Genomic DNA, 23329 nt, shown 5'->3' on the forward strand with positions numbered 1-23329 from the left:
TCTTAGGTTCATGATGTTGTTTTATGTTGTCATTAATAAGAATAATAAGAGGAGCTAGTCCGTGCCATGCGGAGGTACAGTATGTTAGGTGAAGGCTAAGGGAGTAATAAATCAATCCATATTGATGCAGGGTTTGGGCAACGTGTTTATGTCATCATTTCCCCGCGTTTTACATGAAGAATGCTCTTTTAAGAAACACATCTAAATCTAATGTGTATTATTAAAGCTAATAACTCTGCAACCTATTATATGGTAATTACCACATAATAAACACTGGAAAATTAACTATAGGTCTTTTGTTGATGTGCTTTTTCTGACGTATAATCAACAAAAGTAACTTTCTTTCTGCGCAACATCCTGACTTATAGGAACACTGTCAGAGTGAGCGCTCTTCTCCAAGCTCTTCTCTTCGTGCCATGCGGACTGGCGGGCTTCGCTTCTCGGCCAGAGTGTGTTGGTTGTTGTGACTGCCTGTCATCCGGAGAAAGTTCTTTTTTCACCCCAAAATACTCTTCTTTTCGTCTCCGATATTCACCAGGCATGGCCGACTCTCAGAACGACCTGCTGTACCGGGCAGAATACGCCAAAAGCGGCCGAGCTTCGTGCAAGAAATGCAAAGAGAACATCGCCAAAGACTCGCTGAGGATGGCCATCATGGTGCAGGTAGGAGCGCAGCCTCCTGCTGCTCTGCAAAGCTGCTTACAATGATTGCACGCCGACGTTTCCGAGTTCGGCCTGCACACCCTTTTTTTCCAAAGATCTTCCAATGTTGGACGCTAAAAGATAGCGATGTAGCCTCATCTGAGCCTGTCCCCGGTGTCAGGCCCTCGTTAGCATTTAAATGGCTGGCATTGTTGAGTTCACAAAGAGCAGCTAGCTTTCCCGTCCTGCTCGACTTAAACTGCTTTTAAATATGGCTTCAAATGTGTCACCCGAATGTTTGTGTGAAATGGTGATGAGGAGGAAACGGCGTTTTGTGTTATTAGAAACCGAGTTTTGTGTGAGAGTGACTGAATCAGAACATGCCCAATCTGCTGCTGCTGCAAACAAACTGGATTTACTTTAGTTTGCCTCCATATTAAGTAAGCTATGTTTTCTTTGTGTGATGGTTTGCTTAAATGTAGCTTTTGTCCTCTCGTAAGTCTATCAATATCAGAATCAACTTTATTGCCATGGTCAGTGGGGATCCCACTAGCTAGAAAAGTGCTTTGGAATGAAGTGCTGTAAACAAAACAAAATAAAATAAAAAAACATCCACACAAATTGTAATCTGTATTGTTTACATAGCAGTTCACTGCTCCCACAATGTGTGTTGTAGTTGTTTTTTCCTCTTTAATGGTGCCTTGAATGTTATTGTGTCTTTAAATAACAGAAAAATGTGGTAACGGCAGTACTTTGTTATATTAAACTCTTCATGTTCTCCAAACAGTCCCCCATGTTTGATGGTAAGGTGCCACACTGGCATCACTTCTCCTGCTTCTGGCTGCGTGCCGCGGCCCAGTCTACCGCCGACATCGCCGGCTACTCAGACCTGCGTTGGGATGACCAGGAAAAGGTTAAAAAGGCAATTGAAAGTGGGGGAGCGGTTGCAGGTGAATACTTTTGTAGTAGTTGGCACACGATTGTTATTCAGTGAAATAAACATTATAGATTTCATTGTATGCTCACACTGCAATGTTGAATATGTTGTTTATTTCTAGGGAAAGGTGACCAAAAAGGTGGCGCTAAAGGAGAGAAGTCACTTACTGACTTTGCAGTGGAGTATGCCAAGTCAAACCGCAGCACATGCAAAGGCTGCGAGCAAAAAATAGAAAAGGTTTGTTGGCTCATTTGCATCTGTATTAGATGGTAAAGCTGAGGTTTAATGTTTTTGATTATGTGTCGAAACTGTTTAAATCTCCCCAAATAGTCCGGTTTTAAAATTATAGTTGTCATTCAGTTCTGTTTGCGAAGCCCCTGCTCTTGATTGTAGGCAGTAGATCTGCTTCAAATCATCTCTTGTGGTAGTATCAGCCATTTTTCTCTCTTCAGGATCAGATTCGTGTCTCCAAGAAAACAGTGGACCCAGAGAAGCCCCAGCTGGGTCTGATCGATCGCTGGTACCACACGGCATGTTTCGTGAGCCGCAGGGAGGAGCTGGCCTTCAAGCCTGAGTATAACGGCGCTCAACTCAAGGGTTTCAACTCTCTGCGCGCGGAGGACAAGGAAGAGCTGAAGAAGAGACTACCTGCTGTGAAGTCTGAGGGGTGAGAAGATAAACAATGCTTTTTTTTTTTGCCCCTTTAAAACATACATTATTGTAGTATAAAAGTAATGTAACAGTAGTAATATTGCTAATAATAATGATGTTGTGATACAGGTTCTTGTTTTTGCTGCTGCTTTATCATGTTTAGCATTTTCGTTTGTGGTTGTAGTAACCATCAATATTTTTATTACTTAAATCTGGAGTTACAGTTCAGTTTGGCTTCACTTTGTTGACTCATTCTGTAGTGTTGTTGACTGTTATTTTTTATGTTTTCTTGAGCTCTCATTCCACTATTTTAAGCCGTTTCAGCAGTGAATTCTTTGTCTTTTTTTCAACTACTAAAGCAGTTTATTCTTTTCTTTGCACAGAAAACGGAAATCTGATGAGATGGATAGTGTTGCAAAGAAAATGAAAAAGGAGGAGGAAGATGAAAAGAAGAAGTTGGAAGATGAGCTTAAAGTAATGTTTTTTCCATTGTCTTCAAACAGTTGTGAATGTCAAGATTTAGCTCTTATTCCATTCTTTCGTCTGCAGACCCAGAGCCAGCTGATTTGGGGTATCAAAGATAAAGTGAGGAAGTTTTGCTCTACCAATGACATGAAGGAGCTGCTGATCGCAAACAAACAGGAAGTCCCGTCTGGAGAGTCAAATGTGAGCAGATGTGTGATTGACTAGCTCACTGGGACACCATTTTCCTCACACTCTGATTCTTGGATCTTCAGGTGGTGGACTGTTTGGCGGACGGAATGGCGTTTGGTGCTCTGGAACCGTGTAAGGAGTGCACTGGCCAGCTGGTGTTCAAAGGCGATGCTTACTACTGCACCGGCGACATCTCAGCCTGGACCAAATGTGTGTACAAAACCAAAAATCCCTCGCGTAAAGACTGGGTCATACCCAAGGTAAGGTTTACACATTCAGGAAGAACAAAAGATTCAACCTTTTCCTATCAGATCACACACATTTCAATGACGTTCTTAAATCTCATCCTGTGCTGCAAGTCATATACCAGGGGTTCTTAACCTTTTTGATCTCGGGGCCCACCTTTCCCAGAACAAATGGGCCGAGGGCCCGTTCAAGTAGTACCACTGACTGATTACTCTTGATTTCATTTGTGATCAATAACCATATTTAATCTACTTACACGTAAGCAAACCAAAACCTTGTGAAATGACATGAAACCAAGTGAACGTTGCAAAGATACTTCGATCGAAAAGTCCAACAAGCAACAGAACCAGGTGCAAGTCATGTTCATCAAATTTGCTAAAGAAAAAATAATATACTTGATGCAAACTGTTGAGAAAATTGGAAAAACTTTAAAATTCTGAATGAAATAAGTATAAATATAATAAAATAAAAATAATACATCTTATTTAAACTCCAAAGATATTAGTAAAGTGTAATTAAAATATTACCATTAAATGTTCCAATTAATTTTCAAAACTACCTTGTGGTTGAGCGTCACCGTCATATTCCACATTCCACTATGGAAAAAAGGAATCCGTCTCCCTCTGCTGGCTGACTCGGGTAGTGTAACAATCATCTCTGCTGCCCATCCACACTGAATATTCGCTGTGCCTCCTGCAAAAATGCCCCTAAATTTTCCCATAAGTTTCTTTGAGCACCATAAGAATTCTTGTCCTTAGTGTTAAGGCATATTTGGAAGAAATGCTGGTTTTGTATTCTCAATAAAACCCTTAAGAGTCTCCCGATTACTGAAGGTTTTACCCAGCTTTTGTTGTGTCTTTGTGTTAGGAATTCCATGAAGTTCCCTTTTTGAAAAAATTCAAGTTCAAGCGCCAGGATCGGGTGTACCCCGTGTCAGCACCCACTCCAACTGTGACAGCACCCAAAACAGAACCAGCGCCAAGTGCGTCCACTGCTCATACAGAGCCAATGCCAGAGAGCGCCCCCTCAGGTGAGAGGATGCGTTCAGACTATTCAGTCTAGTGAAGATGAAGCAGTGACTCGGATTGATTCGGTTAATATTGCCTTCATATTTCCCTTTGTCAGACAAACCTCTGACTGGTATGAAGCTGCTGGCGGTGGGTAAACTCTCCAAAAACAAGGACGACATCAAGGCAGCGGTGGAGGAGCTCGGTGGGAAGATCACTGGCACCGTCAACAAGGCTTCTCTCATCCTCAGTAGCAAGAGTGAGGAGCAGTTATTATCACCTTTTTGTTTTTCTTAATAAACCGTTTTAATGTTTGAATATTGAATGGTTGCCACCCTCAGAGGAAGTGGAGAAGATGGGTAAGAAGATGGAGGAGGTTCGGGATGCGGGTGTGCGTGTGGTGGCTGAGGATTTCCTCACCGACATCAAGTCCTCAGGCAAAGCTCTGCAGGAGCTTGTTGCCTTGCACGCCATCTCACCCTGGGGGGCTGAGGTGAAAGTTGAGGCTACTGCTCAACCTGTGGCCTCCAAGTCAGGAGCAATGGCTGCCAAGAGCACCGGCAGAGTGAAGGAGGAGGAAGGTACGCTTGACTAGGAAGAAGCCTTAAAAAGATGTTGCTCTTGAGACTGCTTAGCCAATTCTGGTGACTCATTAACAGGTGGAAGTAAAGCCAAAAAGATGAAGCTCACAGTCAAAGGAGGAGCTGCCGTGGATCCAGATTCAGGTATTTTCTTTCCCGTCTTGCGTTGCTTTTACAATGTTAACATTTGTCATTTGAACATTCAGGCTTGGAGAACAGCGCTCACGTGCTGGAGCAAAGCGGGAAAATGTACAGTGCTACATTAGGTCTCGTGGACATCGTCAGAGGAACCAACTCCTACTACAAGCTGCAGCTTTTGGAAGACGATGTTCAGAAGAGGTCAGTGTTTGTCTCCCAACACAAGTTTGTATCTTTTAATGGAGGCCATCATTCTTCTGCTTTTAACTGAGAAAAACCTCCTTTTTTCACATTTTTTTTAAAATAACAAATGCTAGTATTAATTTTAGGATTTTGTATGAAAATAAATCATATATTCCTATAATACTTTGAATTGGTTGTGGTCTGTTGTTTCTAAATTGAAAATGTATTTTGTCCTTAAATACTTTGCAAAAAGAAAGCACAATAAAAAACATGTATATATATTATTTGTCATGTTTATCTTGTTATATTATCTTTAAACTTGTGTTCAGATTTATGGCAGTGTGAACTCGCTTGTAATTGTGGTGCTGGTTTTATTTCAGACTTACTCCTTTAAGTCTCAAGTTAACAGTTAGAATTACAAAAAGAAATATCTAACTAAAGTGAAGTTTGGTTTTTACAGTTCACTTAGCTGTCATGAATGCCAAATAGACGAATATACATTTAGAAAGAACCGAAAGTGACTCTAGTAACTGAATGAACTGCTTCTTTGAGTGACGTTTTTCCACCACCTGTTGTTGACAGATTGTTATTCCCCTCCTGTGCTTCAGACATGGGCCCTGATTTCTCTCTCCTTTTTTAAATCTGTATCTCCCAAGTATGAAAAGCTCCTGACATGTCACATTCTGTGCCCTGCGTGTAGGTACTGGGTGTTCAGATCATGGGGCAGAGTGGGTACGACAATCGGAGGAAACAAACTCGACAAGTTCCACGATAAAAACTCGGCCATGGACAACTTCCTCACTGTTTACAAGGAGAAGACAGGCAACAGCTGGGGCTGCACCAACTTCACCAAATACCCCAATAAGTTCTACCCGCTGGAGATAGACTACGGGCAGGTGGGCTGGATCGTCACACTGACCATCATGAAGCGGCATGTTACTGGAGGTGACCGTCTCTGTGTGATTTTGCTGAGCAGGAGGAGGAGGCGGTGAAGAAGCTGACAGCTCCTGCAGGCACAAAGTCCAAGCTGGACAAACCAGTCCAGGAGCTGATCAAAATGATTTTTGATGTGGAGAGCATGAAGAAGGCCATGGTGGAGTTTGAGGTGAGGACTTTGAGATATATACAGCTGACAGGAATTACGACTGTATTTCTGATTTACCTTTTGTTTTTTATGTTCACCAAAATGACATCATTCCGAATGTACTTTTCAACTTCACATTGTGCTGTAAATGTAAAAACTTATTTACTTCAATGGACACTTTTCCTGTACTTGACCCATGGCTATGTGACATACTTTGTCCTCAGATTGACCTTCAGAAGATGCCACTTGGAAAACTGAGCAAGCGTCAAATCCAAAGTGCTTATGCTCTTCTCACTGAGGTGCAACAGGTCAGTGAAGGGCTCTTCAGGAACATCAGCACCAAGTTTGATTGTTTAGTTGGGAAAAACAACGATGGAATTGTTTTTTTTTCAGGCTGTGTCCGATTGTCTGTCTGAGGCACAGATACTGGACCTCTCCAACCGCTTCTACACCTTGATACCTCATGACTTCGGCATGAAGAAACCGCCGCTGCTCGACAGCGTGGACTACATTCAAGTGAGGACACAGTACACAAGGAATCCTAATCTTATGAGATTTGGAATGCAGTGACCCAATTGTTTGATCTTCCAGGCTAAAGTTCAGATGTTGGATAACCTGTTGGATATCGAAGTGGCCTACAGTCTGCTGAGAGGTGGCGCTCAGGACGTCGACAGCGATCCCATCGACATCAACTATGAGAAGCTCAAAACGAAGATCGAGGTGCAGAGTCTTTCTAATTACAGTTTTCATTGTGCTGAGCGAGCATCCTGACATTTGAATACTATTTTTAGGTTGTGGACAAGAACTCGAAGGAAGCTGAGATCATCAATCAGTATGTCAAGAACACGCACGCCGCCACACACAACACATACACTCTTGAAATTCAAGAGGTGAGTTTTGTTTTCGAGGATCATCTGTGAAATGTAGATTAATTCTCGACTAGACAAGTATTTTTATTTATTTTTTGTTAGATCTTCAAAATTGCCCGTGAGGGCGAGCGTCAGCGTTACCGCCCCTTCGAGGAGCTACACAACCGGCAGCTGCTGTGGCACGGCTCACGCACCACCAACTATGCTGGTATCCTGTCTCAGGGTCTCCGTATCGCCCCTCCCGAAGCTCCAGTGGTGAGTTCTCTACCTTCTCCTCTAAACTCTGACGTGGTTCACTACAGTGATAGTTTCCCCACTTCCTCTCCAGACTGGTTACATGTTTGGCAAAGGTGTGTACTTTGCTGACATGGTATCCAAGAGTGCAAACTACTGTCACACCTCACAGTCTGACCCGACTGGTCTCTTGCTGCTGGCAGAGGTCGCCCTTGGAAACATGTAGGTGACCTTGTTTAATGTATTAGGCGCATGTTTTTATTCATGGATATGTTCTCTTGTTCTTACTTGAATCGCAGGCATGAGCTGAAGAAGGCTGCTCACATTACCAAGTTACCAAAGGGCAAACACAGTGTTAAAGGTGAGGAATGGCTTGACTTTCTGATGATAACACAATGCCTAATGTATTAAAATCATTTTGATGTTTTTGCTTGCTAAGGGATATGAAAAGATTTTTTTTCTTTTATTAATTATTGTATTTGCATCATGAGACAAAATTAAACCATGTGAAATAGAATTCTAACATTTTGTCCAAAACAGTTCATAATGAGTTATTATGAAGGATCTTTTCGTTTCCTTTTCCAGACTCTAGTCATAATTTAACCTTCAGTTTAATGCCAAATTATTTGGCTTATCGATGAAGAAACAAAAATGTCACAGTAGCTCACATAGACTTTTAAGTGAGAATGTCCAATGAGTTGGATCTACTTTGTTACTCATCTGGAACTTATGCTCAAACTTTGTTTCTATCAGAACTGGAATTGTTTTAAATGTTTCCCAAAAATAGCAGTTGTGGCTAAAAGGAATGCAATCAAATCTGCTCATATGACTGTTGTCTTTTTTGTCACAAAAACTGGGGCCTTCCATATATGCAAATGCACAAAGTCGTGTCACACGTGGTTGAATCTAACCCGTTTTTCAACATCATTTTATTTAGCTTCCTTAAGTTACACTAAAGTTGAGTTTACACTGAAAAAAAAATGTATTATCCATCACACTAACGGTTTATAATGCTGACATAAAATGACCTGTTTAGCCGTAATAACAGTGGTAATAACGGTTATATGAAATGGATTATCTAACTAGCGTTTTTGCTTTCCAGGTTTGGGCAGGAGCGCTCCAGACTCACAGGCCACTGTTGACTTAGATGGAGTTCAAGTGCCTCTCGGAAAAGGAGTGGACACAAACATCGATGACACAAGTCTACTGTACAACGAGTATCCTTTCACATGCGTCACTGCTTATATATGTATATATATAGATATATATATAGATATATAGATGACATAAATGATCACTTACTTTTATCGTTGAATCTGACGTTGGCTGTTTCTCTGTCTGTTCCGGCAAGTCCTTAACACCCTCTCCTCCAGATACATTGTGTACGATGTAGCTCAGATAAACATGAAGTATCTTCTGAAAATCAAGTTCAACTACCATTCGTCCTTGTGGTAAGAGCCCAGATGCTGCAGATAAAGAAAAGACGACTGTTACTTCCTGACACGTCTTCAGCAACCGTCAGCAACTCTTTAGTCACTTTATCGCTTTTGCTTGAGGTTAACTGGTTTACTGCCCTTCATTAGCGCAACAGTAAGTATCAGAAATACCTACTTCCGATAGAACCAGGTCCACAATCTACTCTTAACGGTTTTAGCTAACTATTTAGTGCTACACGTTGAGTAAATGTTGAAACTGACACGAGCGTTGATTCTGACATCTTTAAAAGTCGGTGCGGTATAGAGTAGCTGTGATCCCTCGTCCACAAGATGTTCCTGGGAGATTACCGTCATCACCTTCCCGTTTCAAAACACACAGTGTTCAGTTTGACATGTAAATATTTGCTATGTTGTCTGTCTTCAATGCTGATAAAAGAAAAAAAAAAACACTGAAGAAACGATGGGATGCAAGTGTTGAAGGAAACTGTCATGTATACAATATGCTTTTTCAGGAATAAAACATTGATGCTTTGACTGCCTGGTTCCCATATGTTCTTTTGTGTAGTGGACCTGAAGGATTTCGTTGTTTTCAGTCTTGGTTTGTCTTTTATCAACTCAAAATAAACAAAAAAAAAAAAAGAGGCGTAGTGCTGAAAGATCAGCTGCTGGAATGGTGTGTCATCTACTGTAATGAAGACCTCCGTGAAGAAGGAGCTGAGCCAAGACATGTTTTTCTTCTTGACTTCCATAGCTCTCTCATTCAGGATCAAGTGAGGTGCTCGAAGTAGACACTGCTCCTGAGCATCAAAACACACCTCTATTCCACCAGCAGAGCAGGAGGATGTTTCATGGGAAGTCTGGGTCTCTTCACCTTGACTGCTGCACCGGGACTAAACCTGGATGGATTTATAAAACCAATGTCATTGGTTGCTGTGACACGCCAGGTCTTCCCACTATGGTCAACAGTTGTGTCCCTTCGCTTTATCTAGTAGAATTCCCTGCATGAAAATAGTTGGCAATGAAGATGGTTCTCATTCGTCCGCAGTTGGTAATAAATCACCCGCTTCCGGTCTACAATGAACAAAGTGCGGTTGTAAAGAATGCACTGTTATCCGTTATTACAACGTCATATGTCACTATCAACGCATAGAAATGAGCGTTTGTCGTGTTACTCGGTGAAACGAGTGCATTCGGTCCGGTCGCCCTCCACAGACAGCGTCCCGACCCAGAATGCATTTTGACAACGTCTTTGAAAAGCGGCGCGGCTAATTCAAGATGGCGGAGATGGACCAGCTGTTAGACGAGAGTGAGTAACAACACCGATCCGATGAGTTGATATACGTCAATTTAACGAGCTATCAGTGGGATACACACGTCGTTTGCGTGAATAACTACCACTGCAGCTCAAATTATATATTTTTGGAGACTCTTTCCAAGTTATTAAAAGCTTTTTAGGCACTGCAGATACCGGTCTGCTATTAGCACTAGCGGCTAGCCACAGCTTTAGCACAACTGGGTAAACAAATAGCGACAGCTAGCTGCCGAGCTATATACGATTTCAGTGTTTGCTATTTGTTATGCTTTACTGTGCCCGACCATTAAAGTTGTGTTTTCTTATTTGGTCAGTCGTTTGATGATGGCACAGTCGTGCTGGGTTTTCTTATTGTCCCCCCTTTTGATCCGCTTTGTTTGACTGTAACACAGATTGTGATCGAGGTATCGAAAAGTGACAGACTTCCACATTGGTCTGATAGATGTCTTTTAGTTGATGTTCTTATAAGACAAGCCATCAATGGGCCAGTGCTTCGTTGGTCTGGCTGTCACCTGATATGTGATCTGAGATGTCATTCTCCTTTATAATTTGTAGCGAATGTGTTCTAGTATTTAACGTAGGTAGATAAGGTGTGTTTTGACTGACAAGAAATCACGCGAAATGTTTTTTACCATTCTGACTCGATAACAACATTCCAGTTACTTGTATCTTGATGTTCATCCATGTATCATAGCTTATTCTCTACACATTTCGTTCCATTCCCAACAGATTTGTTGTTTTTAGAACATCGGTTACAAGTCAGAAAAGATGGAAATTATTGATCTAGACTGTCCATGAGAGACATGTCACTGATCACAGTTACCTACAGGGGTTGGACAAAATAATGGAACCGCCTTAAAGCTTTTTTAGCTTTAATGTGTTTCCATTATTTTGTCCAACCCCTGTATGTGGCAATGGATTGCAAATCGAGAAGTGTCTTGCTGATTTTGAAGGATGTGAAACTAAAGTTGAATGTTCTCTCAGGCTCATCGGCGGAGGCTCTGGTCAGTCTGAAAGGTATGGAAGCATTCTTTTTTTGTCAATGTTTGTGAGATATAGCTCTGTTTTGCAAGTCAAACTCAAGTGTTATTGGTCACATCTTAATGAATATTGGTATTCATAATTTTGCTTGTCTGTTATGGCTCCTGCAGAAGGTAGTTTGTCAAACAGTCTGAATGAAAAGAACAACTTCCCCAGAGCTCACAACACCCGGGGTCGACAGTCCTCCCTCACAATGGACACAGTAAGCACTAATGAAACTGAATACATACACGTATTATTCCACTTGTCCAGAAATGTATTCATACTTATACTGTCTTATGAATTAGAACATCCCTGAAGTCTTGTGTTCCGTGTTCTGTAGCCCACGAGGAGCTCAAAAAGGAGTCGATCCCTGCGTGAGGAAGATGAACTACCACAACAGCGTCTCTCTTCAAGATCACCCCGGAGGAGCCAGAGGGTCAACACCACACCACAGGTTGACTGAAGTCTTATTTTAGACAGAAGTTGAGTTTAGTTAAAGAGATGAAAAATTCTTTAACCTCGCCAGCGAGGGCCAACCTGCCCCGAATAAACATAAAATTAATATAATTTATTACACTTTTTTTGCAAGGTATACATATTTGGACGGTAGTAGCAAGCAGATAGACTCGACAGATCACTGGACAGTGAAAGTGTCTCACTTGATAATCTCATCCCTGTTGTTTCTTCTAAAGCTTTGATTAGTCTCTTTAATATATGCTAATCGTGTCACAGATAAAACCTTGAAGGCTTTTCCACCGGGAATGATTGAAGAACCTCGCACAGTCTTCACTGCCTGAACTGTTTTTCCTTTGCAGAAATTTACTAGCGTTGTGACACCAGATAAGAAGGCATCACAAAAAATTGGACTGAGATTAAGAAATCTCCTTAAACTCCCGAAAGCCCATAAATGGTGCATCTATGAATGGTTCTATTCCAATATTGACAAGTAAGTCTCTTACTTTCATTTGCTGGATAGCTATTATCTCATAACTAAATGATCAATTTTGTTTAGTTTACGAACACGGAAGGAGAATGATTCTACACATTAAATAAGGAACAGGCTGTGATCACATCAGATCAGATGATAGTAGCTGAACATTGTTAGCAGATCAATGATTTACTTGTTTTTGTTGTCTCCTGCAGGCCTCTCTTTGAGGGCGACAATGAGTTCTGTCTGTGTCTGAAAGAGTCTTTCCCCAACCTAAAAACCAGAAAGTTGACAAGAGTTGAGTGGGGGACGATCAGGAGACTCATGGGGAAGCCCAGACGGTACGATAATTCATAATCATTATTTGTTGACATAGCCGAGCTGCATGGAGTTTAGCTTTATCATAGACTCGATGCCATTTTGGAAGAGCAACTGAATGATTAGTCACTCATGTATAATATCAGGGTGATATCTGTTTGACATGCCTTTTCTGCAGGTGTTCGTCAGCTTTCTTCGCAGAGGAGCGAACAGCTCTGAGACAGAAGAGACAGAAAATGCGCCTGCTGCAGCAAAGGAAGCTCTCGGACATGTCGACCTGCAAGGATCTGCCCGATGAAATCCCTCTTCCACTTATCATTGGGACCAAAGTCACAGGTACTGAAGCAACTTTAAACTGTTTTCTAAAGTGATTATGTTACTATGCAAGTTATACAACGTGTTGTATTACTGTAGCATGCTACAGTTTTGATGCATGTCCCCAAATCTTTCAATCTCCTTCAGCCAGAGCAAAGTGTAAATGCCAACCCACTGTTGTGTCATGATTAAGGTGTTGATTTTCCATCTCTCCCAGCTCGACTGCGTGGTGTCCATGATGGCTTGTTCACTGGGCAGATTGATGCTGTTGACACCAGTGCTGCGACCTATCGAGTCACCTTTGACCGTAATGGGCTGGGAACACACACCGTGCCTGACTACGAGGTCCTGGTAAGACCTGCAGATCCTGCTAATAACTGCGAGTCAAGCGACCAATAACCAATAAGTATATAAAATATTGTACTATACTATGTACCGTAATTTCCGGACTATAAGCCGCTACTTTTTTCTTGCGGTCTGAAACCTGAGGGTTGTACAACTGCATGGCTAATATGTCGATTTCTGCTGGCTGAAATCAGATCAGGCTTTATATTTATACTAAAAGCGCTCAAAATGCGCTGTTTTCGTTGAGATCGGCTGTGGTGTTGGAGCTTCGGGCATGCGGTCGAAAACAGCGCATTTTGAACGCTTTAATGTCAATAAAAGATGTGAGGAGTTCATGATTCAAGTTCAGAACATTGACCAGTTTGTTTCAAGAGTCAGTCCTCATGCCGAAGCCCAATGAAAAGCGTTTTTAAGCCGGGTGCACCGCTGACCTTTCTACGGCACAGACAGCACCACTGCATCCTCGGCTTATAGACCGCTGAGCCTTTTGTATGAACAAGATCTAGTTTCCTTCTGAAATTGAGTGGATGTGGCTAATATTCTGGTGTGCTCTGTAGTCCGGAAATTACGGTAATTGATTACCCTACTAGTAATAGTTCTTGCGCTCAGGTCATTCCTCCTGTTCATTTCTACTAAATATGCATCCGGTTGTGTTGAAATCGGTCGGTACTGCCACACGATGGCGCCATACGCAAAAAGTAGCGTCACTTCTGTTGGTGTCATTGCGAACTGTTTCCCCTCTCATATATCTGGCGCTTTCTCTTACTTGTTCCTTTTGCAGAGCAACGAACCCAACGAGACGATGCCCATTTCAGCCTTTGCGCAGAAGCACCGGACAATCACAGCACGATATGTTCAGAATCTTATGACTCCACCCAGGGGGCCGTACCCGACAGCCACCACTCCGGTTATCATGGTACCTGAAATCAAATGGAAACACAAATGTCTTTCCCTATAGAAATGGCTTTAACTTATTATTGTATTGTGGCTGTAGTTCAGACTACTAACTCAAATTCTTCTTCAGGATAATGACCATCTGCTCAACCAGTCGCCCTGGAGCAGCAAGCTGCCTGGCAGTGATGGAGAAACTCTGGGAGGATTTCCTGTCAAGTTCCTGGTCCAAGTGGTAATTGTGAAAGTGACAGGTTTTGCATTGAATATTCCATGGTTTGACTCTTTGTTTGTTTTTAGACTAGATTGTCCAAGATCCTCATGATCAAGAAGGAGCACATCAAGCACTTACGGGAAATGAACACAGAGGCAGAGAAGCTGGTATGATGGTCATTTAAGTGGCTCCTTTTCGTGTTTTTTGTATCTTTTCTGACTTGCTGTCTTCGTAGAAGTCGTACGCCATCCCAATAGATCGGGACTTGCAGAAGCGCTACGCCACCACGGTGCTCGACCTCGAGCAGCTCAACAAAGACCTCACTAAAGTCCTTCATGAGGTCCAGCAGTTCTGCTGTGAGGTAGGGCCACATTCTTTATTCAACGTGTTTCGTTGTTGTTGTTTTTTACCCAAAATGTGGCGCACATTTTCAGCTGGCTCCAGATCAGGGCATGGCTCCATGTGACCATCCAACAGAGCTGCGGCGGCACTGTGAAGAGGAGGCTCAGCAGATGGTGCAGATGACCAACTGCTTGAAGAACGGAGAACCAAGTGTGAAGAACCCTGAACTCACTCAACTCATCTCCCGCCTCACCGCTCTGCTGTTCCAGATCAAGGTGAGGTCGCAAACACTGAGGCCCTTTGGAAACACTCATTGAGGGTGTGGTCTTGATGTTCATCGGTTTATAGTCTTTTTTTCTGAATGGTGAAGTCATGCTCTTGCTTTTTCAGTGTTTGGCAGACGGAGGAGACCTGAATTCATTTGAGTTCAAATCGCTGACAGACTCACTCAATGACATCAAAGCATCAATCGACCCTTCCAATCTCAGGTACCGTTCAGGAGAATTGAATCTTTATTAATTTGGCAGGAGCAAAGGTCACCTTTGCTTGGGAAGATGTGGAAGAGCGAAGATTAAAAAAATAAACAGATCAATATATTCTCAACATGACTGCATAGCACTTGTTAAAGAAAGTTATTAAGTGAATTAGGATTGAAACGTGGAACAGAATTTGAAATTTCACAGGTCCATGTTAACATCGCCGTGGGTGTTTACAAGTCACAAGTGTTGTCTGAAAACGATCTCACCCTAGATAAGCAGTGTGCTTTAATAACACAGGATATTTCATGTGATCAAAGGATTTTAGAATCATTTTGGCCAGTGGTCAAACCAACCAGGGTCTCTTCTACGTGTACACAATTGTGGCACAGTGAGAGTTTGCATAGCCTCAGAATAAGGATTCCTTTCTTAAAGATGAAATCTCATGTGATCAAACGTGTTCAAACCAAGTGGAAACATTGAAACAAGCGGAAACACAACACATTGCGGAGGTGCACACGATTATTGAGCTTTCCAGAGAGAAGTGCCAGAAGTTTAATTCAAATTTTTAATTTCATTTAATCACTGTGAAGCTGAGTTAACTCTCTGAAATGAAGATTTTATCAGCACCCGAGTGGCCAACAATGTTTACAATGTTGAGCATGTGGTTGAGCCTCTTCAGTGCCTCTGAGGTTCTTCTAAAGAATGTCCTTGACAGTCACTGGTCTGTTGGGTTGTTGGAGTCAACAAATGTTGAGGATGAGGAAAGCATTGTCAGCCATTCTGGTGTTTTATAATACCTTCCTTTTAGTTGCATTTAGAATATGTGTGTTCCATTTGCTACTAATCGTGAGTTAACTCTTGAGATTAAAAACTAACGTATCGACAGCCCTAGTTTATGTTGCTACGGTTGAAACATTCTTGTCCTCATGCATTTGCTTCTCATGTTGTTTCGTGCTGAATAAACTTGCTCCATTTTCCTCCTTTAAAAAACTGTGGTCGGCTTTATGGTTTTCCTTGCTTCTAGTTTCTGCCTAGTCAGACACTAAAATTGCTTTGAACACACCAAGAAAACTCACTTCACTTTGGTTAGAATTTGTTTGGTTTGGTTTGCATCCGCCAATTTGTTTCGCAGGTGGTTTCAAGAGCAACGTATTTGTCTATTAAAACCACGCTCAAACCACTTGTGTCCCTCCAGCTGCTTCCAGAACAATGTGGAGATCCACGTGGGTCACATCCAGAGTGGGCTCAGCCAGCTGGGGAACCTGCACGCCTTCGCTGCCAACAACACCAATGCAGTCTAAGTACCTGCATCCTCACATACACACACAAGTAGACAAACATGCAGCACTGTTTATCAATATCCAACTGGTGCTTTGTTGTGAACTGTTAAAAAAGATTTGAGGCTGGGGTCCCACCAGGGTCCCAAGTTATCGGCTGATTGTTCCGTTCGTGCACCCAGTTTGTTCCACGTGCCAAACATCGACCTGCAGCTTTTATAGAACGTATTTATTTATTTTTTCGAGTAGTTGTTTATGGTTGTGTGACAGTGTTTTGCTTTTTCTGTCCAAGGTCGTGTTGTTCCACTGAAGGTTCCGCCGAGTGTTTTATAAAAGTCTTTATTGTTGATAATTGTACAATATCTCCGATTGTGGCGGCATTTCTTCGTGTGTCCAGAAGTGTCTTTTGTAATTTTGTGTGCACTGAAAAAGAGATTTTGGTATTTTTATAACTCTGGTTGTTTTAAATCATCCCGGTCAGAACCAGAACATTTGGCATCGCTGCGTCCCCCTCATGAGTCATACACACAAGTGTTTCCCTCAAGAATGTGCTTTTCCAGTTTTGTAAAGTTGTACATGGATGCGCCGCCAGGTCGCTGTATATATGTGTTTGACTTTTTATATTAAACATAATATTGAAAAGCTTCATTTTATTTTGTCTTTATTCTTGATAGTTATTCACAATTTTTACAATAAATAGAGAAATATTTTCCACTCGCAAATCACATGAAACCATTAAAGCCCGCCATGGCCTCGTTCTCCCAGTCCGAATCCGAGTCGGTGAAGTCCTGCGCCTCAGTGCCGGGGGCCGGAGAGAAGGGGTCGAACCGCACTTGTGGGAACTGGATTTGACAGCTGCTGTCTTTCGGCGACGACCTGCTGAAGCTGTTCTGCGTCGGGATGGGAGGGATCACCACCTTCATCTCAGGTCCGATGGTCTTGTTGGGAGGGAAGTTGTCGTACTCCACCAGAACCTTTGAGCTCTGGTTCCCAGCACTCACGTTGGCCTGGACCTTTGGGTGAGGCTCGTTCTGCCTCGGGTAGAGGTGGACGTTGCAGCAGGGGACGTTGACGCTGAGCTCCCGGCACTGGATCTGCTCGGGCTTCATGTCTTTGTCGTACAGGCAGGAGACGGGAGCGAAGCTGGTGGCTTTGGCCGCCACGCCGGTCCTGTGGTGATCGTCTGCGCTCGGAAGTGCTGGCGCTCTGAAACCGTCTTCACGTCCAAAACCTCCGATCTGGTGGGGCTCTGGAGCATGGCTCTTGTCGTAGACTGCTGAACACAAGAGAAACAAATGTTCAATGACTTTTTTTTTACCGTCATCTCAGCAACCTCCCCATAGCAAATACAGTTCCTAACACAAGCTTGAGGCTCATAATATCTCAATGGTTCCTGCAGGACAGAGTGACCAGCAACAATCACCTTTCTCTGGGCCCATCCTGCTCTGGAGAGGATTGAAGGAGGCAGACTGTGACCCAGAGACCTTCAGGGACACGGATGATCCAACCTGCCGACGAGACTTGGCCCTTCTGTTCTGGAACCAGACCTGGAAAACACAGAAAATCAGTTGCAAGATCCTGCAGTCTGCGCAGGTATTTTGACATGATAATGGTTCCCTCTGCTTAAAAAACTGATGACTTTTAGCAAGATGGTTGTCGAAGTTCAAACATATATAAAATATAATTATTATACATATGTATAAAAGCGATTTCAGTTGTATAAAAACGCCAGCTCAATGTAACTTTCTCACAATAGTTCCGTTCCAAATAGACGTCATGTGCGTGACGTGGCAAAGGTTTGGGTCTGACCTGGATTCTGGACTCGGGCAGGCCGGTCAGAGCCTCCAGCCGCTCCCTCAGGTAGATGTCCGGATACTTGGTGTCCGAGTAAACCTTCTCCAGAACTTCGATCTGCTGCTGGGTGAAGTTGGTCCGCTTCCTCCGGTGCGTCAGGATCGCCACGCACTTGTCCACACTCGGCACCGAGTTGGAGCTGAAGTAGTTGGCCACCTCCGCAGCTCGGAAATCTTGAAATGAAAACGGCACCGTTAGTTTCCCTGCGTGGACCGGACGCATGCGCCGTTGCCGTCACCCACCTGCGGTCGCCATGTTGCTCATCTGTGCGGGTCCCTCGTGGAAGAGTTGGAAGTGGTTCAGATCCCCGACTGGAAGATTCCCATGGACCGCAGACATGTTGGTGTAAGTCCCGGAGAGCGAGTGAGCAGCGAGTGATCCATCCCCGGCGCTGCCACCAGGTTAAATAGTCCAGGATCAAAGGTGGAGGTGTGAATGGCGCAGCCATCAGCGGCGGCTGGCACTGCCGCGACCTTCCAGCAACTTCAGACGCCGGAGGTGTGAGGAGCGTTTAATGGAATCTGCGAGTTCAATACACATCGACAGGCAAAACATTTACCTGCTTTGGAATGAATGAAGCTGCGGTAATGGACGTGTTGCCTTCAAAGGCCGTCGGAAGCTTCCATTTCCTCAATGACCCGCTTCAACAACATCCTGTAGCTGCTGAGCATCAATATTCACTTTCCCATCGAAAATATTATCTCCTGCTAGAGCTTTATTAATATAGAAGTCGCTTACAATGAACATACTTTGTAGAAACTGAGCTACTTTTAGGAAATGTAATCATTCAAAATCTGATATTTTCAATTTTAAAAAGTGAACTTGATGGAGACCATACTCACGTGAAGTAACGGTTGAATGTGTGTATATATATATATATATATATATATATATATATATATATATATATATATATATATATATATGTGTGTGTGTGTACGTATAAAGGTAACATTAGCGTAAACACATTTTAAAGCTAAGTGGTATATATATATATATATATATATATATATATATATATATATATATATATATATATATATATAAATTGTGTTTTTGTAATTCTGTTTTACAGAATTAAGACTTACTGTTTGATCTTACATACATATGATCAAATAGTCTTATTTGTGGAAATATTTGGGTTATGTAAGCTATATTTATTAAAAAAAAAAGATTTAAGAAATGTATAAAAGAAAAAATAGCGATTCAACTTTCTGTTTCATAGCAGTAAATGGTCACAAGAAAACATCAACAATATGTGTCGCATTTTGCATTTGCATCCTGTTTGTTGTTGTTTATGATTCAACTGCCACATGTCTGCTGTTGTGATGGAATCAAGACCTTTATTTTCAAGTGTTCAGTTGTATGTTTTGGCTGCCCGTGTTTCCTGTCCTCCTCCACTGACAACACACTCTCCTCTCAATACACAAAGTTCAAACGTGCTTGTTATTGAACACTCACCTTTATTTCAATGTCAACAGCCACAGGTGAGACTTCAAACACACTCATTTGTTCTCCCTCACGAGGACCTGAGCTTGACAAGATCCTCCACTGCAGCTTTTCTTTTTAATCTTCAGAACAGAGGGACTGATGATAAAAGAGGTTTGAAGAAAATCATCTCATCTTTTTTAAAATTCAATGTATTATTTTAAGAGTCTTCATAAATGCATTTAATTGATTTTATAATTGTTTGTCTTGATAGTTACTTAATATGTCTTTATGAGAACAAACTTATGTTGCAAATTAATTATGTACACAATTATTATTTTACCAGATAATTCTTCTCCTGTCGATCAAGTGAGATTATTTTTAAATATTTAAAGAAAAATACAGAAATAAAAAAAAAACAATAAACTGTCAAGTGAAATAAGTTAAATAATACCCATGATGCTAGAAATAGCGAAATGTCCGCTGATCTAGATGAACTCAATGTTCTATTTATTTGTTTCGACTAAAACATCTGTAAAAGGTCCTGAGCTCTAGTTTGAGCTCTGCACTCCAACACACATCCCACTCCAGGTTCTTCATAAGCAGTCAAAACACTTAGCACCTCTGCCAGTGGAGATAAGAGGGATGGGGAGCTGTCACACATCAAACGCTTGTCTCGGACGTGGAAACACCTCGACATGATGACCAGAGCTGAGGTCAACACATTTAACAGACAGACAGATAAACTCTCTCTGATGTTCAAGGCGATCCGTTCCACTCCAGCTGCTCTCCTTGTTTATTTGGGTGGACCATTGATGTCGCGCTCTGAACCCTCTACCCAGGCTCAAACTCAATAGTGGGACTAACTGAGTTATAAGAAGAAATAAGAGCTACATCTGAGCCAAGTTCCACGACTTGAATAAATGAATTTCGTACCTTGCTTTAGACACCTAAACACTTGAAACAAAAACACAAACTTCAATGTCCATTCAATTTCCTCCTTTATTAGAGACGAAGCTAAAGCTCATGGTCTTCAGGGTGGTAGAGTTCACTCATCAGTCGGTAGATGTAGGAAGGGGCGTGTCCTCCGATGTTGGAGATGAACAGCGTGATGAGCTCCGGTGGGACGTAGTCAAACACGGGACAGTGGACGTTCACCTTGGACAGGATCTCGCCTGAATCAGAGAGAGTTGCTTTGATCTCTGAGATGTTGAAGTTCAACACACAAGATGAATGAGTTACCTTCGGTGAAAGGAAGCACCTCGTGTGGAGACACAAACTTGTGGAAAGTGTCCTCTTCATTGGGAAACTACCATGAGGGGGGGAAAAAACAGAGACCGTCTGTCTCAGGTTTGTGAAGCATTGTCGCCACCTCGACTTGAATGCAGCCTCACCTGAGGCGACAGCTTGAACATGGGTGCGCATACGATGAGGGGTGTGGAGTGGTGCTTGGCGGCCAGGGCCAACGTGTGCGTCCCGTTCACCGCCCTCAGGCCTCCGTTCGCTAGGACCGTCTGTGTTCCAATGATAACCTGAAGAGACATGACCAGTAGAACGACAGCCTGAATGAGTGAGTGAGTTACGGTGATCCTCAGGGGTCATTACCTGGCCCCCAACTTGAACAACATAACTTTTATTTGCTGCGTAACCTGAGAGACGTGAAAAATACCTTGTTGACACGAGACATGACGGCAAATATGGCGGCATCCGTGATCACTGTGGTTTCAATTCCAGCGGTGGAAAGACTGGTGGCCATCTCATGTCCCTGCAGAGGGGTCAGGCAGGGGTTATGATGTTGTTGATGCTGACAAAGGAGAGAAGGCGACCACCGCTACCTGGCAGAAGGGGGCGCACTCCGCCACAATGACGTGAAACTTGCGTTGTTTGCGTGCGGCATCTTTAAGAAAAGCTTCCACGGTGCGAGAGCGGCCGATTGTCATGATGACCTCATTGGAGTGGATGTGCTCCAGAGCCTGCATGGCAATGTTGTCGGTGGTTCCCTCTGCAGCAGAAAAAAAGCGACTCACTTCAACCTGCAGTTTAAGAGACTGCATTCATAACTCTACATGGAGTGAGACCTTTCATACATACCCAGCTCTGTCAACAGCTCATTGATCGCTTCGATCACGTTTGACTTCAGAGGGGCAAAGTGTTGTCGGAAATTCTCCTCGCTGAGTCCTCCAGAGGTCAGCAGCTTGTGTAGAGACTCCTGCTGGTCGGTTTCCTCGCTGCTGCCTCGTGACCTGCGTCCCAAAGTCTTAGCGGATACCGTGACACCGTAGATGCTGCTGCTGCTGTCTCACCTCGCATACTCTTCTCTGATGATCTTCAACACCCGCCTGATCATGTTCCCGACCGTGGTCTCTGACGGCTGAGCGGTGGCCATCCTCCTGCCTTCTTTTCGGATGATTTCCATCAGATCACCTGAACGATATTGGTCGGATTAGAACACATATCATTGCTTTTTATCACTGACAATGCAGGTTCATGTTTAGTTATGGAATTTCTTTGTCAAATTTCCATCACATTTCATCTATTCTTCTTTTTTGGTTCAATAAAACTTGTACATCTTAAACCATGCAGTTTGACATTAGGTCGATAGTTGGTCCTTTATTTGTCCCAGAGTGGAGGAATTCAAAAATATATGACAACATCGAAACGAACCAGCAGACAGTATTTTATGTCTATCTATTACCACCGAGTGGATAGATATTCCACACTTGAAATTTGGGCAATAAATGAATAAAAAGAAAAGCAAACTATTCATGAAACAAACAATTAGATTTTAAAAATGTAATGTTTTGGTCTTTCTATAGTATTAAGTTTATTCAAATGTAGTTTTAAACACCACATTCAGGGCGAATGTAACTGTTACTGAACTGGTGTCGGATAATAATAGTTTGAGGTGACGGAACCTGCGCTGCTCCACCGGGCCTGTGAAATGATTCTGCGGAGAAGGGACGTCGTTTCCCGGGCAGTCTCTGCCGACCCCCGCAGAGGTCCGGTTCCGCTGCCACCGCGCTTCAGGTCCGACAAAAACGCTTCGATTCTCTCCGTCAGCTCCGTTTCTCGGTCTGAGCCCGGCATGTTTGCGATCACGGCTGGGAAAAGCTGTGGAACTGTCAACCGTGGGACTGTTTACCACCGGAAGAAGTACTGCAGCACTTCCGGGTGACGGAGCTTGCGTCATTAGCTAGGCCCGCCGAATAGAAAAAAAACGGTTATTTGGTTCTTTTTATTTGAGTCATTTTTTTCAGTTTGTTTGTATTAAATATTCAGGAAACTATTCGATGCCTACAAAGAACCGGCAGGATTCGTGAGTATTTAGTAGTAGTTATTCATTACTATATTATTAATTCACCCAGAGACTGTCAATATATATATATATATATATATATATATATATATATATATATATATATATATATATATATATATATATATATATATATATATATATATATATAAATTGTTTGAAATAATATGTTACATCACCCGAAACTTGGCCATTTCATGCCATTTCTCCGAAGTCGTTGGATCAAATCATGTTTTTATCGATCTTTTCTTGAAAACCATGGTGATACAACCGCTTTGTTTTGGGGTGAATTCCGTCGTCTTTAACTAATTCCCTTTCCGGGGTCCAGGGAGTGAAACCTATCCCAGCTAAGAGACGGGGGACACCCTGGACAGGATGCCCCTCCTTTACCCACGAAGACAAACGCTCACTCGCGTGCGTTTAAGTTGAATGGACCTCGGCCATTTCCACATCCCAAACATTTCGTTGACTTCCCTCACACGAACTTAAACGTCGAAATAGAAGTAGCTGTATAAAAGAACTAGCAGAGGATGGTTTCGATCCATCGACCTCTGGGTTATGGGCCCAGCACGCTTCCGCTGCGCCACTCTGCTGACGGAGAACAGTCTCCATGAGACTCTTCATT

The 23329-nt window shown here is 42.7% G+C and overlaps 4 protein-coding genes and 1 non-coding gene across 6 annotated transcripts; 2 read left to right on the plus strand and 3 right to left on the minus strand.

Moving 5' to 3' along the window:
• The first annotated feature begins 433 nt into the window (after positions 1-433).
• parp1 (poly (ADP-ribose) polymerase 1) lies at positions 434-9196 on the plus strand. The gene is made up of 23 exons (XM_053881635.1): positions 434-663; positions 1430-1592; positions 1701-1816; positions 2032-2246; positions 2614-2704; positions 2780-2896; positions 2968-3144; positions 3998-4160; positions 4256-4396; positions 4479-4718; positions 4797-4862; positions 4925-5057; positions 5740-5935; positions 6016-6144; positions 6348-6431; positions 6517-6639; positions 6715-6843; positions 6915-7013; positions 7095-7247; positions 7321-7448; positions 7526-7587; positions 8329-8443; positions 8600-9196. Exons 1-23 carry the CDS (start codon positions 541-543, stop codon positions 8679-8681), a joined length of 3045 nt encoding a protein of 1014 aa, XP_053737610.1. The 5' UTR covers positions 434-540; the 3' UTR covers positions 8682-9196.
• A 689-nt stretch (positions 9197-9885) lies between these two features.
• On the plus strand, positions 9886-16748 carry lin9 (lin-9 DREAM MuvB core complex component). The gene is made up of 15 exons (XM_053880903.1): positions 9886-9968; positions 10959-10991; positions 11126-11217; positions 11338-11451; positions 11813-11943; positions 12141-12266; positions 12422-12579; positions 12776-12909; positions 13685-13819; positions 13928-14029; positions 14095-14175; positions 14244-14369; positions 14443-14625; positions 14741-14838; positions 16025-16748. The coding sequence occupies exons 1-15, from the start codon at positions 9938-9940 to the stop codon at positions 16128-16130; spliced, it is 1650 nt and encodes a 549-aa protein (XP_053736878.1). The 5' UTR covers positions 9886-9937; the 3' UTR covers positions 16131-16748.
• A 24-nt stretch (positions 16749-16772) lies between these two features.
• On the minus strand, positions 16773-18529 carry mixl1 (Mix paired-like homeobox). 2 transcript variants are annotated; one of them, XM_053880905.1, is made up of 4 exons: positions 18203-18529; positions 17916-18133; positions 17530-17653; positions 16773-17379 (listed from the first exon to the last, which is right to left on the minus strand). In XM_053880905.1, the coding sequence occupies exons 1-4, from the start codon at positions 18297-18299 to the stop codon at positions 16829-16831; spliced, it is 990 nt and encodes a 329-aa protein (XP_053736880.1). In that variant the 5' UTR covers positions 18300-18529; the 3' UTR covers positions 16773-16828. The 2 variants fall into 2 exon arrangements, with proteins under 2 accessions (XP_053736880.1, XP_053736879.1); XM_053880904.1 differs by having other exon boundaries at positions 16773-17382.
• A 1848-nt stretch (positions 18530-20377) lies between these two features.
• eif2b2 (eukaryotic translation initiation factor 2B, subunit 2 beta) lies at positions 20378-22540 on the minus strand. Its single transcript, XM_053881377.1, has 8 exons — positions 22304-22540; positions 21692-21812; positions 21480-21631; positions 21224-21390; positions 21058-21153; positions 20783-20920; positions 20631-20697; positions 20378-20563 (listed from the first exon to the last, which is right to left on the minus strand). Exons 1-8 carry the CDS (start codon positions 22473-22475, stop codon positions 20406-20408), a joined length of 1071 nt encoding a protein of 356 aa, XP_053737352.1. The 5' UTR covers positions 22476-22540; the 3' UTR covers positions 20378-20405.
• A 685-nt stretch (positions 22541-23225) lies between these two features.
• trnam-cau (transfer RNA methionine (anticodon CAU)) lies at positions 23226-23297 on the minus strand. Its single transcript has one exon. It is a non-coding gene; the product is annotated as a tRNA-Met (tRNA).
• Positions 23298-23329: the final 32 nt, after the last annotated feature.

The sequence above is a fragment of the Synchiropus splendidus genome, chromosome 12 (genome assembly GCF_027744825.2).
Source record: "Synchiropus splendidus isolate RoL2022-P1 chromosome 12, RoL_Sspl_1.0, whole genome shotgun sequence".
In the NCBI taxonomy this organism is placed as follows: domain Eukaryota; kingdom Metazoa; phylum Chordata; class Actinopteri; order Syngnathiformes; family Callionymidae; genus Synchiropus; species Synchiropus splendidus.

Excerpts from the sequence above, each read along its gene's own strand:
- parp1 (XM_053881635.1), top strand. The coding sequence starts at position 541 with ATGGCCGACTCTCAGAACGACCTGCTGTACCGGGCAGAATACGCCAAA. Across the intron at positions 4,863-4,924 it reads TGCCGTGGATCCAGATTCAG|GCTTGGAGAACAGCGCTCAC; the intron begins GTATTTTCTTTC and ends TTGAACATTCAG. Across the intron at positions 5,936-6,015 it reads TGGAGATAGACTACGGGCAG|GAGGAGGAGGCGGTGAAGAA; the intron begins GTGGGCTGGATC and ends TTTGCTGAGCAG.
- lin9 (XM_053880903.1), top strand. The coding sequence starts at position 9,938 with ATGGCGGAGATGGACCAGCTGTTAGACGAGA. Across the intron at positions 9,969-10,958 it reads GGACCAGCTGTTAGACGAGA|GCTCATCGGCGGAGGCTCTG; the intron begins GTGAGTAACAAC and ends ATGTTCTCTCAG. Across the intron at positions 13,820-13,927 it reads CCACCACTCCGGTTATCATG|GATAATGACCATCTGCTCAA; the intron begins GTACCTGAAATC and ends ATTCTTCTTCAG.
- mixl1 (XM_053880904.1), bottom strand. The coding sequence starts at position 18,299 with ATGTCTGCGGTCCATGGGAATCTTCCAGTCGGGGATCTGAACCACTTC. Across the intron at positions 18,134-18,202 it reads GAGCAACATGGCGACCGCAG|ATTTCCGAGCTGCGGAGGTG; the intron begins GTGGGTGACGGC and ends TTTCATTTCAAG. Across the intron at positions 17,383-17,529 it reads CAGGATGGGCCCAGAGAAAG|CAGTCTACGACAAGAGCCAT; the intron begins GTGATTGTTGCT and ends TCTTGTGTTCAG.
- eif2b2 (XM_053881377.1), bottom strand. The coding sequence starts at position 22,475 with ATGCCGGGCTCAGACCGAGAAACGGAGCTGACGGAGAGAATCGAAGCG. Across the intron at positions 21,391-21,479 it reads TGAGCTGTTGACAGAGCTGG|AGGGAACCACCGACAACATT; the intron begins GTATGTATGAAA and ends TTTCTGCTGCAG. Across the intron at positions 20,698-20,782 it reads TGTTCAAGCTGTCGCCTCAG|TTTCCCAATGAAGAGGACAC; the intron begins GTGAGGCTGCAT and ends CCCTCATGGTAG.